The sequence below is a fragment of the Procambarus clarkii genome, chromosome 17 (assembly GCF_040958095.1).
Source record: "Procambarus clarkii isolate CNS0578487 chromosome 17, FALCON_Pclarkii_2.0, whole genome shotgun sequence".
Lineage (NCBI taxonomy): Eukaryota > Metazoa > Arthropoda > Malacostraca > Decapoda > Cambaridae > Procambarus > Procambarus clarkii.
This window is the reverse complement of record NC_091166.1, coordinates 40,376,985-40,397,886: the sequence shown is the minus strand read 5'-3', so window position 1 is coordinate 40,397,886 and position 20,902 is coordinate 40,376,985. Positions and strand designations below refer to the sequence as shown.

Here is a 20,902-nt window from a genome sequence, read left to right as displayed (position 1 = left end):
AAACAGCAATATCCCAGGAAATTTGGGATAGCATGAAAGCAGCCACTTATATGATAATCAAAGGGTAGAAAGCACGAATATTATGAATTAAGTATGATGTATTAAGGTTAAGTATGACAACCGAGAACTATGTATGGGCAGCACGAAACATCTATTACGGGCTATTCATGCCCGTGCCACCTCTTGTGTGTGGCTTAATCTTTATCATAAGAACAAGGGTAACTGCAGAAGGCCTATTGGCCCATACGAGGCAGCTCCTATTTATAACCACCCAATCCCACTCATATACATGTCCAACCCACGCTTGAAACAATCGAGAGACCCCACCACCACGTTACGCGGTAATTGATTCCACAAATCAACAACCCTGTTTCCGAACCAGTATTTACCCAAATATTTCCTAAATCTAAACTTAAGAACAAAGGTAACATAAGAATTATCAATCAATTCTATTATTATCAATGATTGTAACTTATCAATCAATCAATCAACATCTACTAGACAGTGTGACATTGTAATTGCCAGAATTAAACTGGGATGTCGATATCTATGAGAGGTAATGAATCACCCATTTACGGGCTAATCATGCCCGTGCCACCTCTTGGGTGGCTTAATCTTTATCAATCAATCAATCAATCACCCATGTCCATTTGTAAACTATGTGAACAAGAGCCAGGACATACTCTCCAGCATTATATCTGTGATTGAAATAAGTTTATTGAGGTAAAATACACACAAAGGGATGAGGTAGCTCAAGCTATTCTCACCCCGTCTCACAGGATGGTTAGTCATACATGGAATCAGGGGAGAAAATACCAGATTGATTGATTGATGAAGATTAAGCCACCCAAAAGGTGGCACGGGCATGAATAGCCCGTAGGTGGTGGCCCTTTTGAGCCATTATAGTATCAAGAGCTGATACTGGATTTCTGTGGAGGTGCGACTGCACCCTGCGTGACGGGAGATGTCTCCCGTATGAAAAAAAAAATACCAGCCTCAATACAAAAACAGAGAGGATTACCTTCATTTATTGACATAAGGATCCCTCTGCATACTACCGAGATTAACTTTTATATTTAGAGAGCACTTTTTAATAAATTAGCACTTGAGAATATTGTTATAAATTATTACTCTCACGTTATTCTAACATATATATTTTCTACTTTATCACAGCGCCCACTGGCCGGGAATGATGACGTAATATCAACAAATGTGGAAGGTGTTCGGACGCTTCTGCAATTTCCGCAGTACTAATTATGTGTTTTCTATCGATAACCTCGGAAAACTACAGAGTGAAGAGATGAACAAAGTGGCTCTGTTCATAATCTTCCTCTGTGGAGTGATTTTTGCGTTTTTGGTGTCTGTTATGCGTAGTTACTGGGCGCATTATACTGACGGGACCCTCATCTCGTCTCTGGGGGCCATTCCAGCTGGAGCTGACCTGGAGCTGATGGACGACGGCTATGTGGCCATGGCCTTGCTGGGCGCTCACGATGGTGACCACTCTGTCTCCAAGAAGCAGACAACAGAACTGGAAGACAGACGTAAGTCGTTAATAGGGGGTATGGTCAAGTGGTACTCAGGCGTTTCGGCATATTTCATGTTGTTGTTGTGATTTGTACAAAGTTTAAATAGTTAGGTTAGACTGTGTTAGCTTAGGGTGGGTTTAGTTAGGTTAAGTTGCATTAGGTTGCATAGGTTTTAAAATTAGTTGGCAAATCATCTTTGGTACGATGTGAATTGTATCCATTGGTGGTTGCTAACCAAACCATACTAGCTTAGTGCTTTCCTTAGATAATTTTTTTGCATTCTGTGTTGATCAATAGCATTATACTTTTATACCAGGTATGAAGGAATTTGGGGTAGTTATGGACTGTACTACTACTTGTGACGCCTGTCATTTTGCTATACTGTATGGACTTTAGCTGGAGAGGTGTGGTTATACCTCTTTAATGTATAAAGTGCTGCAGTCAGTGTAACACTATGCAAGGTAAGATAACCCTCTATCAGGAGTCTTATGTTTTGTGAAGCTGATAATGAGGTTACCTTGAGGAATAATGAGGAATTAAGCCAGAACCTTATGTGTGTTCTATGCGAACAATAATCATATGATCAGTGCTCAACAATCCTACAAAGGTGGATTAAAATCTCATGAAGTTAAAATATGTTTATCCCAAGTCAGAGTAGCTGTGGATTTGACATTCCTCCAGCAATAGTTGGCCCAGCACTAAATTATTCGCTACAGTCCCATTAATATTGTGTGTGGGCATGAATTAAATTTATGGTATTTGCTATTTTATTATTCTTTAATATTTTAAATAGTTTCACTTAGTTTATACATTATATCTTTTGCTTATACATTCAATTAATTTTTACAGATGCAGAAATCGAAGCACTAAACACACTAAAAGCCGCCAAGGAGTTAGTTCATTCAGGTAAATGTGCAAGAGCGGGCAGACTGTTGGAACATGCGTTCACACTGGCACCACGCCACCCAGATGTTCTCATTCACTATGGGGAATATCTTGAACAACACCGTAATGATGTAGTTTTAGCTGACAGGATGTATTTGCAAGCTTTAGCTGTCTCTCCAGCTAATTCTCGTGCTCTAAGGTAAGGTTGCGTTTTTCCTTTTTTTTTTTAACCTTGTTTATTTTTATTTGTTATGCCCTTTTCCCGTTCACTGCATTGCGTATTGTTCATAAACCTTTTCATGCTTGTATGCTGAAACACACAAAACTTCAGTATTTGCTCATCTTGCACACAACCTACTGCTACCTCTTCATACTTATTATGAAATGATGGGTTGGGTAGATACTTCTATTAACTATTCTAATTAAATTGTATATCATATGTGTATAAGTTATATCCTTGGACATGGTGATCAGCACAGTTGGCTCTCGTCTGAAAGGTTCCAGGTTCAATTCTCGCACAGAATAAGACATTTGGGCACATTTCATTACACTTGATACCTCTGTTTGCCCTAATGGGCTTTCAGTCCCCAACAATGGACAACCATACATGATGCAGTGTAAATTATAAAATCATAGGAATATGTAAAAGTATGTGAGTGATTTGAGAACGGTGAGATTTTGAGGTTTATCTGCTCATATGAAAAAGGTAATTGTACCTCACAAGGAAAGAATGTAAGTCAGTACCTTGAGTGAGAGAATTAGTCGATGAGTACAAAAAAATGTATAATCTTGGAGCAAGAAACTATGAACAAATAAACTTTAGTTTCAAGTGGGATATATAAAAAAATGGGTTTTAATGCCTGGCAAATTTGTAAAGTTTCACTTTCTCATAGAAGAATGAAAACTACTTAGTGTGATGAGGAAGTGGCAAAAGCAATTGTTGATATGGAAAAGAAGTGGAAGTGTACGTTAAATACAAAAGTTAGATATCTGTCAAATTTGATGTATGCAGTTGATACAGTAATGATTAATTTTTTAAGTAATGATTAATTTTTTCATAAATTATTCACATCTGCCATTTTAATATTTTGTACTTGGACCCATTTTTCTGTGGCCAAAATTCATATTGTACATGAAAGTATTTCATAAAGATGGTAGGAGATAAATGAGGGTGAAGATTGCAGTACTGTATAAGGTTTGAAGCATAAGGGCATAAGAAGACAATAATGATAACTGAAAAATATGCACTATTACCTAATAACTTCTGCTAGATTCTGTACAAGCTCTTGCAATGTATATCAGGAAATAAGTACCATATAACGATTTAGCGAGTTATATGTATTAAAATTTTCTGGCAAAAATGTGTATATTATGAAGATATTTATGAAAATTATGATTTTCCATTGATGATATTATTCTGCTTTTACTAGAGAATACTTTTCAACAGAAATCGCAGACGAACTCGACCTCTTGTAGATGAAATGGACTCCGTGATGTTGAACCGCATTGACAGCAAGAGAGATGATCTTGCTCAAATCCCCAGTTCATCTGCTGCCCTCCGTCGCATTAAGAAGGAAGCATATTTCCAACATATTTACCATACTGCTGGAATTGAAGGAAATACAATGACTCTTGCTCAAACCCGTATGATTTTAGAGACAAGGCTAAGTGTTGGAGGTGAGTCAAGACAAACTAAAGGGTGAGAGATAAGGAGAGATTATTCTCTCTCTTGCTTTCTTTAAAACATATTAATTTAAATTCCTCAAAATTATAGGTAACCAATTATTGCAAACCATTTTTTAGCCAAGGTCCCCCAGAATTACATCACCTGCCAAGCTCTAATGAATTTTATCCCCATCATGACAAGGATCATAATGGGGATACTCGTCATGTAACTGTATGTGATAGTTACTCCTGCCACATACCGTGTGAAGAAAGAAGTAGTGAATCTAACGAAAGTCACCTCCAAATGCATTACCACATTTCAAACACTCCTGCAAGCAAAAAGTAGTACTATATACTAGGACTGCTAATTTGGCTGCAAACTACTACAGTATTAATGGATCAGAGCTACACTGATCACCTATGGGTGTCACTACTGGCATTACAACAGTCAGAGAAGCTGGCAACCCTCATTTTTAGTCCTGGTGTCCAACCCTGTCATCTTGCAAGCTCTGCAGTACCAGATTAACTAACTATAGATTTCAGCTGTATATACAGAAATAAGTGTAAAATCACTTTTACATTTAGTGTATTATTAATTTTCTTGACCAAAGTAAGTCATTTGCATAATGTATACATGGAAGGCAGCTTTATTAGGGAAGGTTTCTTTAAAATTTCAGCTTCTAGTGAATTAAGTGAAATATGATCATATTGTGCAACATATGCACCACTGGTTATCACTGAACAACTACTGTTCATGAAATCAAATAAGCACACAATATAAGTATTGTATTTCTGAACATTTTTTGTTAGAAAATGTATTATAAACTGTATATGTATTTAAGTCTTTTTTGATTGTGGGTGTATTAATTTTAATTTCCTTTGCTATCAGGAAAGAGTGTGATGGAGCACAATGAGATTTTAGGTTTAGATCTAGCCCTCAAGTTCATAAACACAACCTTAGTCCATAGAGTGGGTCGCATCTCTCTCTATGATATTCTGGAAATTCACAGAAGAGTCTTGGGGCATGCTGATCCCATTGAAGCAGGGCAGTTACGCACTACACAGGTATTGGTTGTCTTCAAGTTTTAATGACTTTTTACAATACAAGATTATTTTGACATGTTACGTGGTGGCAACCTATTACCTAATTACAGTACCTGTATGTGGTAATTACCGAAAAGTAGTTAATGGATGAGAGCTACACTTGTGGTGACCCGTCTTCCCAATGCTCTTTGTCATATGATGCTTTGAAACTACTGATGGTTTTGGCCATCATGGCATGTTCTTACTTAAAATATTTTCTCACTTGTATCTAGCGCAAATGTATTTATTTGCACCAGATATAAGTTTGAGTTGTTGACTGCTCAACTTAAAAAAATTGTGGATTACTGAGATTTCTGCTCATTGAAAACCCAAATATATTCAAGTTCAAGGTTTTTACTGTTCAACTTGAGTAAAAAATTGACATTCTGAGATTTCTGCTAAACGGGAAACCCGAATAAATTTGAGTTTGAGTTTTTGATTTCTCAACTTGAATAAAAATTCAGGTTACTGGGGTTTTCTGATAAACAAAAACTAACACACAGAAATCACAATAGCGTGATGCATCAAATGAACAAATCCACAAGGGCCGTGACAAGGGTTCGTACCTACGTCCGAGAGGATCCCAGATGCTGCCTTAATTGACTGAGCTACGACATGGTTAAACGAAAAGACATGGTTCTTTTAACAATGTCGTAGCTCAGTCGGTTAAGGCAGCGTCTGGGATCCTCTGAGACGTAGGTTCGAACCCTCGTCCCCGCTCTTGTGGATTTGTTCAACAAAAACCTAATTAAATTCATATTTGTAAATTGTTGTACTGTACTTTACAGGTAAAGATTTGGCTAATTCGAGTGGGGTGATCTCTATATAATTTGGTTTATCAAGCATACACAATAATGATGAAATACAGAAGAATTATGCCAGTAATATTTAGATTTACTATACAGTATGTCATTTTTAAAATAAATATTCTAAGTTTTATGAATATCCTACAGCTTTACATAGACAATATTAATCTTATTTTGGCAAAGTAATTGGTTGTTAATAATTGAAGTTTACATTACAATTTTCAGGTGTATGTAAGTGATCATGTTCCCCCACCACCAACACATCTTCAAGTGCTCATGGAAGATTTTGTGGACTGGCTTAACTCACCAGAAGCACAGAGACTTCATCCTATTAAGTATGCAGCTCTTGCACACTACAAGCTAGTCTTCATACATCCATTTTCTGATGGTAATGGAAGAACAGCAAGACTTCTGATGAACTTTCTATTAATGCAAGTTAGTAAAGAGAGAGCATTTTAATAGCTTAAGTTGATTATTTTCAGTTTATTATTTTTTCTGTATTATATTTAGTGAAATATTTGAAACTTTGTACCTTTTTTATAACCATGGCTCATAATGTTGATATGTTGGGGTTGTACAAATTTTTTTTAACTGTTTTACTTGCTATAACTGGATGAATGAGTGGAAATGGGCTCATTGTAGAGTTAATTTTTTAATTGATGCATATAATTATAGTGTTTAAACAGTGTGAAAAATGTGATTAAACATTTACTCAGGAGGCCAATATTTATGTTTTCCTCTTAAGCTGTATTGCAGTTCTTCTACCACTATATTTGGCAATCCAGTAGTATTGTTTATCTAAAAGGTACAGAATTGAAATATATTAATATTCTAGAGATTATGTAAAGTTTAATTATATTGTGATATGTTTTCTCTTGCAGGCTGGGTTCCCACCTGTGATAATCCGTAAACAAGATCGTCTTTTGTACTACGATTGTTTGCAAGCTGCAAATGATGGAGATACTCGACCCTTTAGACGATTTATTGCCCAGTGCACAGAGAAGACCCTCGATGTGTATTTGTGGGCCACCAAAGAAGTGTTACCAAAGATAGGACAGGACATGCATCCAACATTAAAAAGAGAGAAGCAATACTCAAAACATGAATACAGAGATGAGGATTTATCTCACACACAGCACAAAAGAAAACCAGTGACCTACAATGATATTAAGGATGACAGTGCACAAGATTCTGGGAATAAATTTGTCTTTACCGATGTAGAAGATATTCCACCTTGGCAGTCAGGCGAAGACAAATTTGAAAATGTGGCTACCCAAAACACTAGAAATAATATACCTTCAACCACTGAAGATGATATATTGAGTGAAGATGAAGATGTTAGTTCTGTACATGATTATGAGGCTGAACATGATGATTACAGAGACCATCTGTGGTTTTCTAGTGAAGAAAGAATTGAACATAAAGGAACAGGAAGATTTAGTAGAGTTGTTGATGAAGAGGATATATTGAATGCTGAAATATCAGAGCATATTAAGAGTGAAGATACATTGAACTTCAAGGAAGATCACACTTTATCCCGGAATGATTAAAAATAATCTTGATATATGATATTAGAAAGGCTAGTGGCATTACTTTATGTTTAGTCTTAATTATAAATTATGCCTATTTATTTTAGAGAACAGATTTAAAGTTAGAATATTTTATTTAGTTTTATTCTAATTTATTGAGAATTATTTTTATAATGTAAAATGCACATAAGGAAAACAAATAGTGAAGGTATTCAGCACTGGATTAAGTGTTTCTTGAATTTTTTTTTAATAGTGAATTGACTACCTTCGTAGCCGATCCTAATTTTCATTTCATACAAACTATAAATGTCTTGCACAAAATTTAATCTCTTCACTAATCCTACAGCCCTATAGACAATGTCCATTGATGATTTGTCCCCCCCCCCCCCCCACCCGTAGCTGCATATTGACTCCATTGTTGGTCTGTGCTCCCCACAGCCATACATCGAGCATCCATTGATGGTTTTTGCCCTTCCTCGGCTGCATATTGACTGTCCATTGATGGTTTGTGTCCCCCCACAGCTGCATATTGACTGTCCATTGATGGTTTGTGCCCCCCACAGCTACATATTTAGTGTCCATTGATGGTTTGTAATCCCCAGTCATATATTAAATGACTCGGGCCGGGACAGACCGGCCCGGCCCAGCCCAGCCCAGCAAAGGAGGCTTGGTTCGGACAGGCCAGGGAGGCTCATTCTAGTCAAGTAAGGGCCGAGACAGACCAGCCCGGCCAGAGAGTCTTTTCCCGGTGGATTTGGGTAAAAAATGACCAATTGTCGTTTTCACTTCCTTACTTGCATATTTTAGGTATAAAAAGACGTAATTTAAAACTAAATGTGCAATTTAAACTAAATATGTGCATTCACCCTGAATTACACTAAAAAATAATGGTCACGTCATATATCCAATATTCGTTGTATTTTTCAAACTGCTCTTGGATTTGGATAATATGACAAATTGCCGTTTTCACTTACAGTATTTGCATATTTTTGGTATAAAAAGACACAATTTAAAACTCCAAGTATATGCAATCACTCTAAATTATTCTAAAAAAATAATGGTAAAGAGTCATTTTTCCAATAATCAAAGTATTTTTCAAACTGCAAGTGGATTTTGGTAAAATATGCCATTGCCTTTTTCACTTATTTGCTAATTTTTGGGAAAAAAGGACATTTTAGCACTCCAAATATGTGCAATCACCCTAAATTAGGCTAAAAAATAACGGTCAAGTCATAGCAGTCAAATAGATAGCGGTCAAGCAGATAAAACTCTCCAAGGATGGTTGCACACTTGCAACAGGCTTAGTAATAGCAACTGAATTTAATAGCTTTCTTTTCATCAGCTGGTGCTAACCTTGCCAGAAAAATCCCACAGAATCCAGACACGTGTTACTACATATCTTACAGGCAGCTATCCTAACTCTTCTCCTTTTACCACTCAGCTCGACATATGTTATGGCCATCATTCACTCCCTAAAAACCAAAGCTAGGAACACTAGTGAAATACCTTCTATGGTATGAAAAGAGTGCTGCTCATGCCCTTGCACTACCCATACCCATAGCATATCTTATTCAACAGATATCAAGAGTGTCATACTTTCCATGATATCTTTAAAAAGCACAAGTAATGCCAGTTTATAAAGGAGGCAATATGGCTTACGTAAACAATTACAGACCGATTTCAAATCTACCCATGTTATCAAAAATATTTGAAAAAATTATTTACAAACAGCTCTACTACCTACGGAAACACCTCGAGGTAACCTCAAGGTAGGTAACCTACCTTGTAAAATTCAACGCATGAAGTCACTGTCAGTTTGGCTTCCATTCCCAAAAGAGTACCAATGATGCCATTATTAGTCTGCTTGATATACATAATCTACACAGCCCTTGACTAAAATGAGTTCCCAGTTGGGCTTTTCATTGACCCGAGAAAGGCCTTCGAAAATGTAAACCATAGCTACCTCTTACTTAAACTTCACCACTATGGAATACGAGGCCTTGCCCTGAACTATATTCGATCATATCTTGGTGACAGACACCAATATGTAGCCATCAATAATACAACCTCTCGCACTCTACCATTAACCATAGGAGTGCCACAGGGCACCATCCTAGGACCTCTCCTATTTCTTATATACATCAGTGATTTGCCAAATGTCTCATTTATTTAGAAATAATATTGTAAATAACAAATAAATCCACTCATGGATGTCAATCAACAAACTCACTAAACATAGAAAAGATCTACTACATTTTATTTGGAAGCAAATCATAAAATGAAATTCAACTTCAGATATACAATGTTAACATCAGTAATAAAACTTTAGTGGCTCAGCCAGAGGCTTAGGGCCTATGCAGGCATATCCCTGCAAAAAAAAAAAAGTAATGAAAGTGATGGGAAATTCCTTGGCCTATACATAGACAAGAGACTCCACACACATACAACACGCACCTAAAAAGTCTAAAAAAATAAAAAATTGGTATACTCTCTAAAATTAGATATTATATTTCCCCACTCTGCTCTCCTCTCATTATACTACTCGCCAATCTATCCCAATCTTACACATAGTATCTGTGCATGGGGTTCAACTACTGCAAATTGCCTCAAGTCCTATAAAAATCTGCTATCAGATCAATAACAATAAACTTTTCAGACAACACAGCCCCTCTGTTTAAATTCCTGCTAAACATACACTCGCCCCACACATTCTCTTGTGCTATTTATATGCACAAAACCTTGTTCCTAAATGCAAATCTTCATCAGAAACTCTTCCTTGACAGATGTACAGTAATAGAACCCATAATCACCACACCAGAAATAAATATATCTTTGATATCCCCAGAGTCAGACTAGATCTGTGCAAACACTTATGAAAATAAAGGGATTTAGTCTATGGAACTCACTCTCCAAAGAATTAAAAAGCTATCCATCCTATATGCCTGATCCACAAGTAAAACCAAAAAAGTACCTAATTTCATCCTCATAGTTTCCTACCTTGTGCTACCCACCCTCCCCCCATATTTGTGCCTAAGACATGCAACTTCGGCATTGAAATCACTGCCATCAACTTATATCATAATTGTTATGTTGAAAGCAAATTTTGATACAGTGTACCTAGTAATTATTGGCAAACGCCTTTTAATTCCGACAAATGCAATCCCATGAATGTGGGGCATAACAAGCCACGCCATGTTCAAAATGACATCAGTTACCGCCCCTCTTCTGTGCCAGGTAAGTCCACTACGGGCTCACCATAGCCCGTGCTACTTGCAATTTTTGTTCCGAGTAGCTAAATCTAAAACTATCAATAAGTACCAAATTAATAGGATTACATTACAGCAGATTGATGAAGAAAAGGACCGTGGAATCAAAATCCACCACTCCTCAAAAGTTGAACAACAGGTGGGTGCAGCAGTCAGAAAAGCTAACCAAACTCTTGGGTGTCAAGAGTAATTAACAGATGGAATGCATTAGGCAGTGATGTGGTGAAAGCAGACTCCATACATGGTTTCAAATGTAGATATGATAGAGCCCAGTAGGCTCAGGAATCTGTACACCAGTTGAGAGGCGGGACCATAGAATCAGAGCTCAACCCCCGCAAGCACAACTAGATGAGTACAATGTAGGACTGAGAAGAAGAGATGCTTTTTCACCCACAGGATTATTAACCCATGGAACCGCCTACCCGCCGAAGCCGTAACTGCCAAAGTCATGTTGAATTTTAAAATATACCTGGAAAAGATCAGGGCAAATAGGGGGGAGGGGGACATCGACAAACCGCCGGCTTCCTGTCCTCGTCGAGGCCGCTAGGGTTAGTGGCCCTCGGGTAAATCAGGTAATAATCTTCAAACTTTACTACAATGTACCCATTAATATTCTTCAAATTTTGCTAGTAATTACTTGCTTATAATTATCTATTAGATTAAGAACCTGCCCGAAACGCTGTGTGTGTTAATGTCTTTGCAAGAATGCAAGAACACCAATATTATATACTCTCACAAACCCACTGTACCTTCTTGTATATAAATAAATAAATAATAAATAACCCCGTGCTAATGCTAAAATGCACAAGCCACCCATGAATATTGAGAGCAGTTTCATTTTCTATTATAACTTTTTTTGTAGTGTTGTGGCGTAGCGAGTTGTAAGCGTTGTGTGTCCTGACGTGAGTGTAGTAATCCTATTTACTTGCAGTTCTTCCTTGTGTGACCTCCACCACAAGGCCGGGAAGCAACCACACAGCCCTCAAAGTAAGGCTGTTGTCGTGTAGTGGTGAAGTATGGTTGTAACCATATAATGTAATGATGGAGAGGCTTGGTTAGTAGTGATAGTTATCCACCCCTTAGTCCTGAATTTGCCTTTTGTAAATTTATCGTCATTAACTTTGTCAGAATAAGGGGTAATTGTGCATTTTTTTGGTTCAATAAAAGCTTGGTGGGCCATTTTGTGCCCATTTTGTGACCATTTTTATTTAAGAGATTGTTTGGTGTAACAAAAATGAATAAATGGGGCTTGTCAATGGATTGTCATGGTTGAACGACAAAGTGAAAAGTAAATTTGGATACATGTCACATTATACACAAGAGTGTTTGCTAATGGGTTTTAAAACTGACAAATGACACCCAACATAACCTAACCTAACCTAACCTAACGTAGTCGAACGTAATACAGCCTTAGCTAATATATCCTAACCTAACGATATACACTACATGGTGTTGATACTAAAAAAAAAAAAGAGAGCTTTTGCCGAAATGCCTTTGTGTGTGTGTGACTATATCATACTCCTCTTTTACACTTATTGGCTATTTTTTTGTATTATTTTTGTTATTACAGTGTATTGTAGATTTCAAGATGAGATTTTTGTCATGTTATTTAAATTTTCTGAAGAACTTTTCTGTGCTTATTTTAATTTTTTTTTTTAGTCCTTATGTTAATTGGCAAAATGATAAGTTACAGCACTCCATTCCAATTTGCTTCTAACCTAAAGAATTATATCTGCCTTAACCAAACTATATCCGGTATTATTCAAACCAATCCTGAATATAGTTGTGTTATTACCTAACATGTGAGTTTAACTAAACATAATTTAACGTAGCCTAATGTTCAGAAAATCCAGAGTTGAAAATCATGGTACCAATAACTTTTACTTTGTAAAAGTTTATATTTTATATTTAATAATTTTGTATTCTCATACAAATTAAATGAGAGTAATAGTTTGATAGTTTATATTAATAACTAGGGCTTTTCAAATAATAATCTTCAAATTTTATTACAATGTACCCAAATATTAATATTCTTCAAATTTTGTTACACTTTACCTATATATAATTATCTGTAGGGAGGATTTACTGGGCACAAATCTTTTACTGTAGCCTCTGTTTACCCAACAGTAAAATGGGGACCTGGTTGTTAAACAATTTGGTGGGTCGTATTCCGGGGAATATTACGATTAAGGACTTGCCCGAAACGCTATGTGTGCTAGGGGCTGTGCAAGAATGTAAGACCTCTTGTATATATAAATAAATAAATAAAATATATATTGGGCAGGTAAGGGTAGCTAAGGTATTCTTAGTGCAAACACAATAAAGTTCTACTTCATAAATCATAACAAACTTCGTAATAAAGATTAGGCATGTAGGAACCCCAAATGTTTAGGTTGATAGATTAGTAGACACCTAGGAAGGCTAATACTAGTTATATTATGTGTTCAGAGATTGGTGCAGAACATGTTATATTGTCAATCTTTGGAGAAGAAAATTAATACTTGTCTGACATGATTGGAAGTCAACCTCCAGACATATCTTTTGTCTAATCCCCAACCACCCACATGAACATTGGTCTGCCATAGGCCTGATAGGCAAGGGTTATAAGACAAAGAACATGAAACATGTGTATAACAATAACTGGAGTTTATTGGTACAGGTTATGTATGATACTGAAGTCAGTGATAGTTGACTTAGAAATGAAATCACTGCTAGCCAGTGTGGTAGAAGAATGATTGTGATGACTGTGTTGACTGAGTAAGCCTTGCCGTTGATCTTGGCTTTGTTGGTAGAGGAGCTATTGTTAGTGAATAATTCTGCTTAATGCCGATCATACTGATAGCCATTAGGTTGCAGGAGAGGTTGTATTGTGTGGTAATCACTACACTCATAATCCATGGACATATAACATGCTACTAGTCATGTTATCTCTTTAAGTACAGCCAATTTATTCTCTATGTTCAGGCGCCCAGATAGGACAAACGTTTCACTATGCTCAACGTCCTATTTTTATATACTATACTGTACCTGTATTAACTTTTTCAGTGAACAAACATGGGAGAAACAGGAGTGCATCGTCTGTATTTGGCAAAATCATTACAGGAGCTAAATTGTCAAGTTCATGAAATTCCCAAAGCTGCACCCAAGATGTAAGTACCAATAACATATTTTAAAACTTCAATCAAGTTGTAAGTATCAAGTCTTCAATGTTTCACCAAATTGAGTACCAAATTTAGTACTATTGGCTTGGGCAAAGTACTATATTAGTATTTAATTTTTAAATTCCATTTTAAATTTTAACATTTTCCTGAATCAGTGTTTGTGCTGTGAATAATGATGAAATGCTCACACTTTGTTATTTGCTAAATATTTATTTATTTATTTATGCATATACAAGAATGTACATAAGGAATGTGAGGATACAAATATGGTAATTACAGTCTTGTAAAGCCACTCAGTGGCTTTACAATGTAAAGCATGAATACATTTCATTAGAAAAAAGTTACTAAAATACATCAGATATATATAACTGTTCGATTTCATTATAGAATGAGATATTTGGACACATTTCCTCCCACCAGATGCATCTGTTCACCTAGCAGTACATAGGTATTTTATGTTGCATCCTGGGGGGAATGTCAGGCATTGGGCTAGGAAAACCTCAATAAGTCTAACAGGCTTCCTGTCCCCAACAATATGAAAGCATTCCTTTACCAAACAGAATGAGTAATTTCTTTCTACAGCATAATGCAAAAAATGTAGAGATAGTGGCCTACTTGAAATCTCATAATAATGTAGCCGTTTCCTGGAAAGGAGGGAAATTATACTTTGCTAAAGCAGTGTCTTTTGATCCCTGTTACCATTTTGTCTAGTTGTGTGTTATATCTTCAGGTTGGTGAATACTGCCCAGAGAGTTCTGAAAGAAGCACAGGCTGTGGACAAAGTTAAAGATGAAGAAAAAGCTTATGTCCTCTACATGAGATACTTTTCAATTGTGTTGGTATGTACTGAACTGTGTTGGTATGTATTGTATCTCGGCTTATTAGGTCACACGTTTTCCTCACCCAGTTCTGTACCTACCCCTAATATCTGACTACTATTTTTTGACTACAGGTTATTGTTGCTACCTTGAAGTGCATCCATTCTTTTGTATCCTAACCTGCTAGGTATAAGGAAGAATAATGGAATTGATTTAGTAATACAGTTTTTAAGAAATTTGATACAGCTGCCAGAGACTAATGGCAACAATTAGCTTGCTGGGATAAGGCACCCCACAACAGTGATGTACAGTGTTGTACATTTTTAATAGAAGAACTGATATTTTCAAAGTACAGTATTTAACAAAAAGAGTGGGGTGAAAAATATGATATGAGTAGATAGATTATTGATAATGCATACAAGTAGATAAATTATAGACCCACACAGGCAACAGTGCATATATATTATGTATATGTGGAATGACATATTAATGTTTGTTGTTTCTTGAGACTTCTATATATTAGTAGGAAAGATGTAAAAATATATGTTCAGAAATTTAAATACAGGTAGTGGCTTAATATCTAATCTCATGATTGTTTTCAGACCATACAGAAGCATTCAGATTATAAGAAAAACAAAAAATACTACGATGGCCTTTTGGATCCCAAGATGACTGTCAAAGTAATTAATAGAGCAGAAGAATTACAGAAGAGCCTTGAGAACAGGTTTGACTGTCATGGTGTTGCTGTGTATTCTGAGTGATATATTTGGTTGACCCTAGTGCACTTCTGATTAGTTTTTAAGTAAATATAGTAATGATACAAGAAATTAATTTTTTGTTTTACTGACATTGTTTATCCAGTTTTCTTCCACCCATCCACATTCATATTGTGCACACAAAGTTTTTTGCTTGTTCATCACCCCATAGCCAACACCTCTGACATGTTGTAGATGTTACTCTGTATTTACTCTCCCTATTGTTCTCATCATCTGCTCCTCATGAGTGTATTAGTGAGATTGTTGCAGTATATTAATTATACACTATAATTGGTGTATTAATAATACACAAATTGTAGTGTATTTGTGAATATTGTTGTAGTGTATTTGTGAAGAAAGTTACTGTTTTATTATTGAATATTGTTGTAGTGCATTAGTGAAGTGTTATAGTATATCAGTGAAGCTTGCTGCAGTGTTTTAGTGAAGTGTTATAGTGTATTACTGAATATTGTTGTTGCATGTTAGTGAAGCTTAGTCCAATGTAGTAGTAAAGATGGTTGTAGAATACAGAAATTGGATGAGCAAACCACAGACAAGATGAGTAGTTGTGATGAATGAAGTGATGAAAAATAGTATACTGTCTTCCAAAAGACTGTTATTAAAAAGATGGCATATTATATCAAAGGGATGGAGTCTATGAGAATAACTGAGAGTGAAGGAAGGTGAGTTCTAACAAATCAGCTGATTTTGAGCCCTGAAGATTGTGGATGCACTAAAGAAGTGTGAAAGAAATGTTTCACTTAAGTGGCTGCTCATAAAGTGCAGATATACATAAATGGGAAAATTAATTAGATTGTGCTAATCAATTTAATTTCTCAAAGAAAGGAGCACAGCTGATAGATAAGTAATGAAGAATTCATCAAAGTTAATGACATGCATTTGTTGCAGGTATGGATTTATAAGTACTGCAATCAAATTAGAACAATTGGAAGAGGAGAAAAGAATAGCTGAGAGGCTTGAACAAGTAGAAAAAGAAAAAGAAGCCAAAAAAGTAGCAGAGACAGTCAAACCAACAAGCACAGCAGTAACAAATGGTATGTTGCTTTCACTTATTGAGTCTTGAGTATTAGCAGTTTCTGTCTTATTTGTAATGAAGACTATTGTTCCTTAATAATGGTACTGGTGTTCCAAATAAAATGGCAGTCTAAGAGCTGTTACCCCTACATTAAGTTGTCTTGAACTAGTATAAATGATTGCTTCACTTGAGTAGTGAATACAGATAAGTAAAACAATACAGATGAGAGGCAGGACTGTATAGAAGGGGGAAAATATATATAATTATCAGGAGGAAAGCATTATGCCGTTACAACTATATCAGAGGGGGAACAAGAGCAGATTGATTGGTAATAATGGGTTGGTTGCATGACGAGAGATTGAGAATCTCCAACAAGATACTGAATGTCATGTCTAAATATACATTGGTACATCAGCCTGTTCTCACTATTTGGCATGTCAGATTTGCAGTGGTTTTGCCTAACCAAAAGTATTTGAACCTAGTAAACCCACTAAATATATATTAGTGGGTTTCATGTTTATTAGTCCAAGAGTGTGTCAATATTAGGATGATTTTATTAGACCAAAATTTTGATGCTGTGGTCAAGTGTCCAAACTGCAGTGTATTAAGTGAGAATTCAGGCTGGACATGGTGTAAATACTCAGTTCAAGTTAGTAATATACATGTGAAACAATTCAATCTTATGATTTTATATGAATATGAAAATATTTTCTCTTGAGGGGAGTTCCATTGTCTGTATTTTAAAAGTTCACATAATGAAAATAGTATTTCCATTAAATTCAGATTTTTTCTCACATAACTTGTGTAATTTTTGTAATTAGTTTATTGGTGTTGCTGTAGTATTGAAGTGTTTAAAAGACACCAGTAGGGCTGTTTATTAATTAAAAAAAAGTCTTCATCCCCCACAACATCTGGGCCATGAAATAAATAGTACTGAGTCAGAAAAAGCAGCTGAATTTACTGAGAAAAGGGTCAGAAAAGTAGGACTTCTGAGAGAGAAAGGGTGCAGCTCTGGGCCAAAAAATTATCAGCTTGCGACAGAAAAGTAGCAGCTCTGGGTAGGAAAAGGAACAGATCTGGGCTAAAAAAAAAAAGAAAAAGTAGTATGTCTTTGTCAGAGAAGGAAGAGCTCTTGTTTGGGTAGCAAAAGTCTAGTCAGTTTTAATATAAACTCTTAAAAGAATTAATTTGTTTGACAATAGTGAAGAATTTGATGAACCTTTGCTCACAAATGTGGACCAATTAGTTCACATTTTTTGCAATGCAGTATTCATTTTCAAGTATTATTATTTATACTTTTAGACATTATAGCTCGATTCAGTGGATTTAATATTTTCCTTTATGTGATTTAAATATTTTTCCTGACACTATGGTTTAGATAATATATATAATATGGTATATGCATGGTTATTATCAATGGTTTTTACTTAACATTCTTATATTTCTAGGTTTGGCAGAAGAGGATGGATTTATATTCTGCAAGAAACTCTACTCTCTAATGAAAGAAAAGTGTTCAACGTACCTGATTTTGGATACCAGACCTTCAGAAGACTTTTCCGAGTCACAGATGGCTTTACCAAATGTAATTAATATATCGGAAGATATATTAAATCCAGGGTTAGTTAAAATATTTATAAAGTTAGATCATATTAGAAAAGAGCCATAATTGTACCTTTATACTAAAATAATTGTGAACATAGTAAGTGTAAGAGTTATAATAGCATTAGTATGCTAAATGTTGTGGTTAGTGTGTATGGCACAATAGTTATTTGAAGACTACAGAAAATAACTTGAGAAATTTGTTAGTGATGGACGTGTTCCATAGTGGAAGAGGTTACATGGGTCACATATATGCACTGACACAGCTAGTATTGAAAGTACTGTGAGAAAGGTGGGTTACCTTTGTGACTATCTAGGTTCTGTCGCAGTGGCGTGGTTCCTTCTTTTTTCGATTGTCCGCAGTCTCTTTGCCTCTCGCAAATCTGCGATCTTCCCTCATCCCATGTGGTTTTTCTTTGTCGCTTCTAGGCTGGCTCTGTAAACTGTTTCTGGGGCTCTTCTTTGGGCCCGAGGGGTTGGGCCTTTTGCTAGGTCCTGTGTGCCAGGACCTGCTTGGCAATGCTTAAAATGTTTACAATCAATTTGCATTTTCTCAGTTATTTGTTAGGTTATAACTATAAATTTGGTATAATGATTGCAAATTAATTCACTAGAAAATGGACACAAAAACAAAAGTGTGTTTGTAATAATGTAGATTATGCACAACGACTACAAATATACGAATGTTTGTGAACAGCAGATGGATGACGTGTTTTAGCATCATTGGAACACTTACTGTCATAATAAGGACGACACATAATAGCAGGCATATCATATTGAGGGTCCCCCCTAGGGCCATATGAGTCACATTTGTGTTGTCATGAGGGCCACAGACAGCAATTAATTGAAGTCATATAATAAAAATTATTTCAGAAAATTTGTATTAACAAGATAAATAAATGACCAAATGACAGTATCCTTTGTGCGGGCTGAAGGTATGCTTGCAAAGGGCCGCATGCTTGACATGTTAGCGTTATAGCATCACCGGAATGTGAAAATGTTAGATTATTCCTGGTGTCTCACACATTATGATGTTCCTGCTTCTCGTAATCTTTTCAAAGTTACTTCTCTCCATAAATTACCAGTCATGACCTTCCTATGTATGTAAGGAAGAGGTGGTGGTTCATCAACAAAATCTATTTGACTTTCTTTACATAACAGTTTTCACAAATCAGCTTGGTTCATATTCCATTTTGTAGCTCTCTGCCTTGGTTACAATTGACCTATACTGTATATACTGTATATATATTTTTTTTTAACAAACATATAATTTGCCAGTCTTTGTAATTAATTTAATCAAATTGTTCATCCTTAATTTAAAAAGTGGAGTTGTATTATATCCAGGCATAAATTTAAATTTAAAATTTTACCACTTTAAATGTATATTAGATTATTTGTAAAAATAGCAAGATAAAAAGTAAGATACTAATTACAGTGCAATCATCTTTTGATCAATATTCAAGTTATGCTTAGATTTAGGAAGTACCTGTGATTATTGTGGAATAAATATTTTGTATATTTTTAAAGTTTTCATTTGATTTTTGTAGAAAGGCTTGGGTGAAGAATTCTTGATTGATTGCTCTTCACAAATTTCTTGCTTACTTATACTAGGAATTCCACACCATGATCCCATTTGTATTTAGTATTTTCATAATATTTTAACTACCTTAAATGCTCCTGTAATTTTTGAACTTCATGGTTTTTTTATTTCTTCTAGGTTAATAGCTGGAAGGATTGGTAGTGAACTTGACGAGTCATCGTGTAGTCTTTGGGTGAAACATCGTCACACAGTTGATTATTTGATCTTGGTGGACTGGAACACCGAACATTTACCTCTAACAACCCCTCTGAAGACCCTTGTAGATGCTATGGTGAAGGTAAAGTTTTGCCCCATTTGTGTAGTGTGTGTGTTAAGTCTTGGGCCTTTGATATTGATCGCATTCTCTCTTGGATTGCCTATTGCACCTCTGCTTTTCAGCGGAGTATTTTGCATATCATGCCATGCCTTCTGGTCTCATGTGGTGTTATTTCTGTGGGCAGATTTGGAACCTGTCCTTTTGGTATTTTCCAAGTGTAAATTATTATGGTTGACTCCTGCCTGCACTTTAGGGAATACAGATTTAAATCTTTTAATAAGTTTTATTGAACCTAGTAGTAAAAGCTCTTTACACTCTCCAGATCAACTATTTCACCAGCTTTGAATGGGGCCGTTAGTGTGTTAGTGTACAACAATATTCCACTCTAGAAAGCATCAGCGTCTTAAAAAGTATCATCTTGGTATGACATCTTTTCTTTGAAAGGTTCTTGTTATCCAACTTGTCATTATTCTTGCGGTGTGACAGCTACTGTGTTGTGTTTTTTAAAAGTAAGGACTTACAACATGATTACTCTTAAATCCTTTCCATTGGTTTTCATTTCAATATTGTGGTTTGACTGCATTTTATGTGTGGTCTCCATTTTTATAATTTAGTTTTTCATAGCTCAGTAACTGGAACTTTCCCTCATTAAAAATCATATTATTTTCTGTTGCCCATTGAAAGACTTGACTAACATCTAATTGGAAGTTTGCTGTGTCATCTATATTATCTACTCTCATGAAAATTCTAGTGTCATCTTTAAAGGATGACACTGTACTGTTTGTATCCTTGTCTATGTCTGATATGAGGATGAGAAAAAGTATTGGAGCAAACACAGTACCTTGGGAACTGAGCTTTTTACAGTGGATGATCCAGATATTACTTTCTTGACAATTACACTCTGGGCTCTATTT

General features: G+C 35.7%; 2 protein-coding genes across 4 annotated transcripts in view; both read left to right on the top strand.

Annotated features, from left to right (window-relative positions):
- Positions 1-1,177: 1,177 nt before the first annotated feature.
- Positions 1,178-7,818, top strand: LOC138365523 (protein adenylyltransferase Fic-like). Its single transcript, XM_069325875.1, has 6 exons — positions 1,178-1,544; positions 2,379-2,613; positions 3,862-4,091; positions 4,969-5,144; positions 6,194-6,403; positions 6,850-7,818. Exons 1-6 carry the CDS (start codon positions 1,211-1,213, stop codon positions 7,516-7,518), a joined length of 1,854 nt encoding a protein of 617 aa, XP_069181976.1. The 5' UTR covers positions 1,178-1,210; the 3' UTR covers positions 7,519-7,818.
- A 2,783-nt stretch (positions 7,819-10,601) lies between these two features.
- Positions 10,602-20,902, top strand: part of LOC123772458 (Ubiquitin specific protease 8) — a 40,837-nt gene continuing 30,536 nt past the window's right edge. The window contains exons 1-7 of one of the 3 annotated variants that reach the window (XM_069325874.1): positions 10,602-11,335; positions 13,809-13,912; positions 14,655-14,763; positions 15,345-15,466; positions 16,407-16,552; positions 17,982-18,150; positions 19,850-20,009. In XM_069325874.1, coding sequence (XP_069181975.1) covers positions 13,818-13,912; positions 14,655-14,763; positions 15,345-15,466; positions 16,407-16,552; positions 17,982-18,150; positions 19,850-20,009 — 801 coding nt within the window. In that variant the 5' untranslated portion in view covers positions 10,602-11,335; positions 13,809-13,817. Of the gene's footprint in view, positions 11,336-11,604; positions 11,818-13,808; positions 13,913-14,654; positions 14,764-15,344; positions 15,467-16,406; positions 16,553-17,981; positions 18,151-19,849; positions 20,010-20,902 lie in introns of those variants that run through there. The other 2 variants (XM_045765643.2, XM_045765645.2) reach the window with 2 other exon arrangements.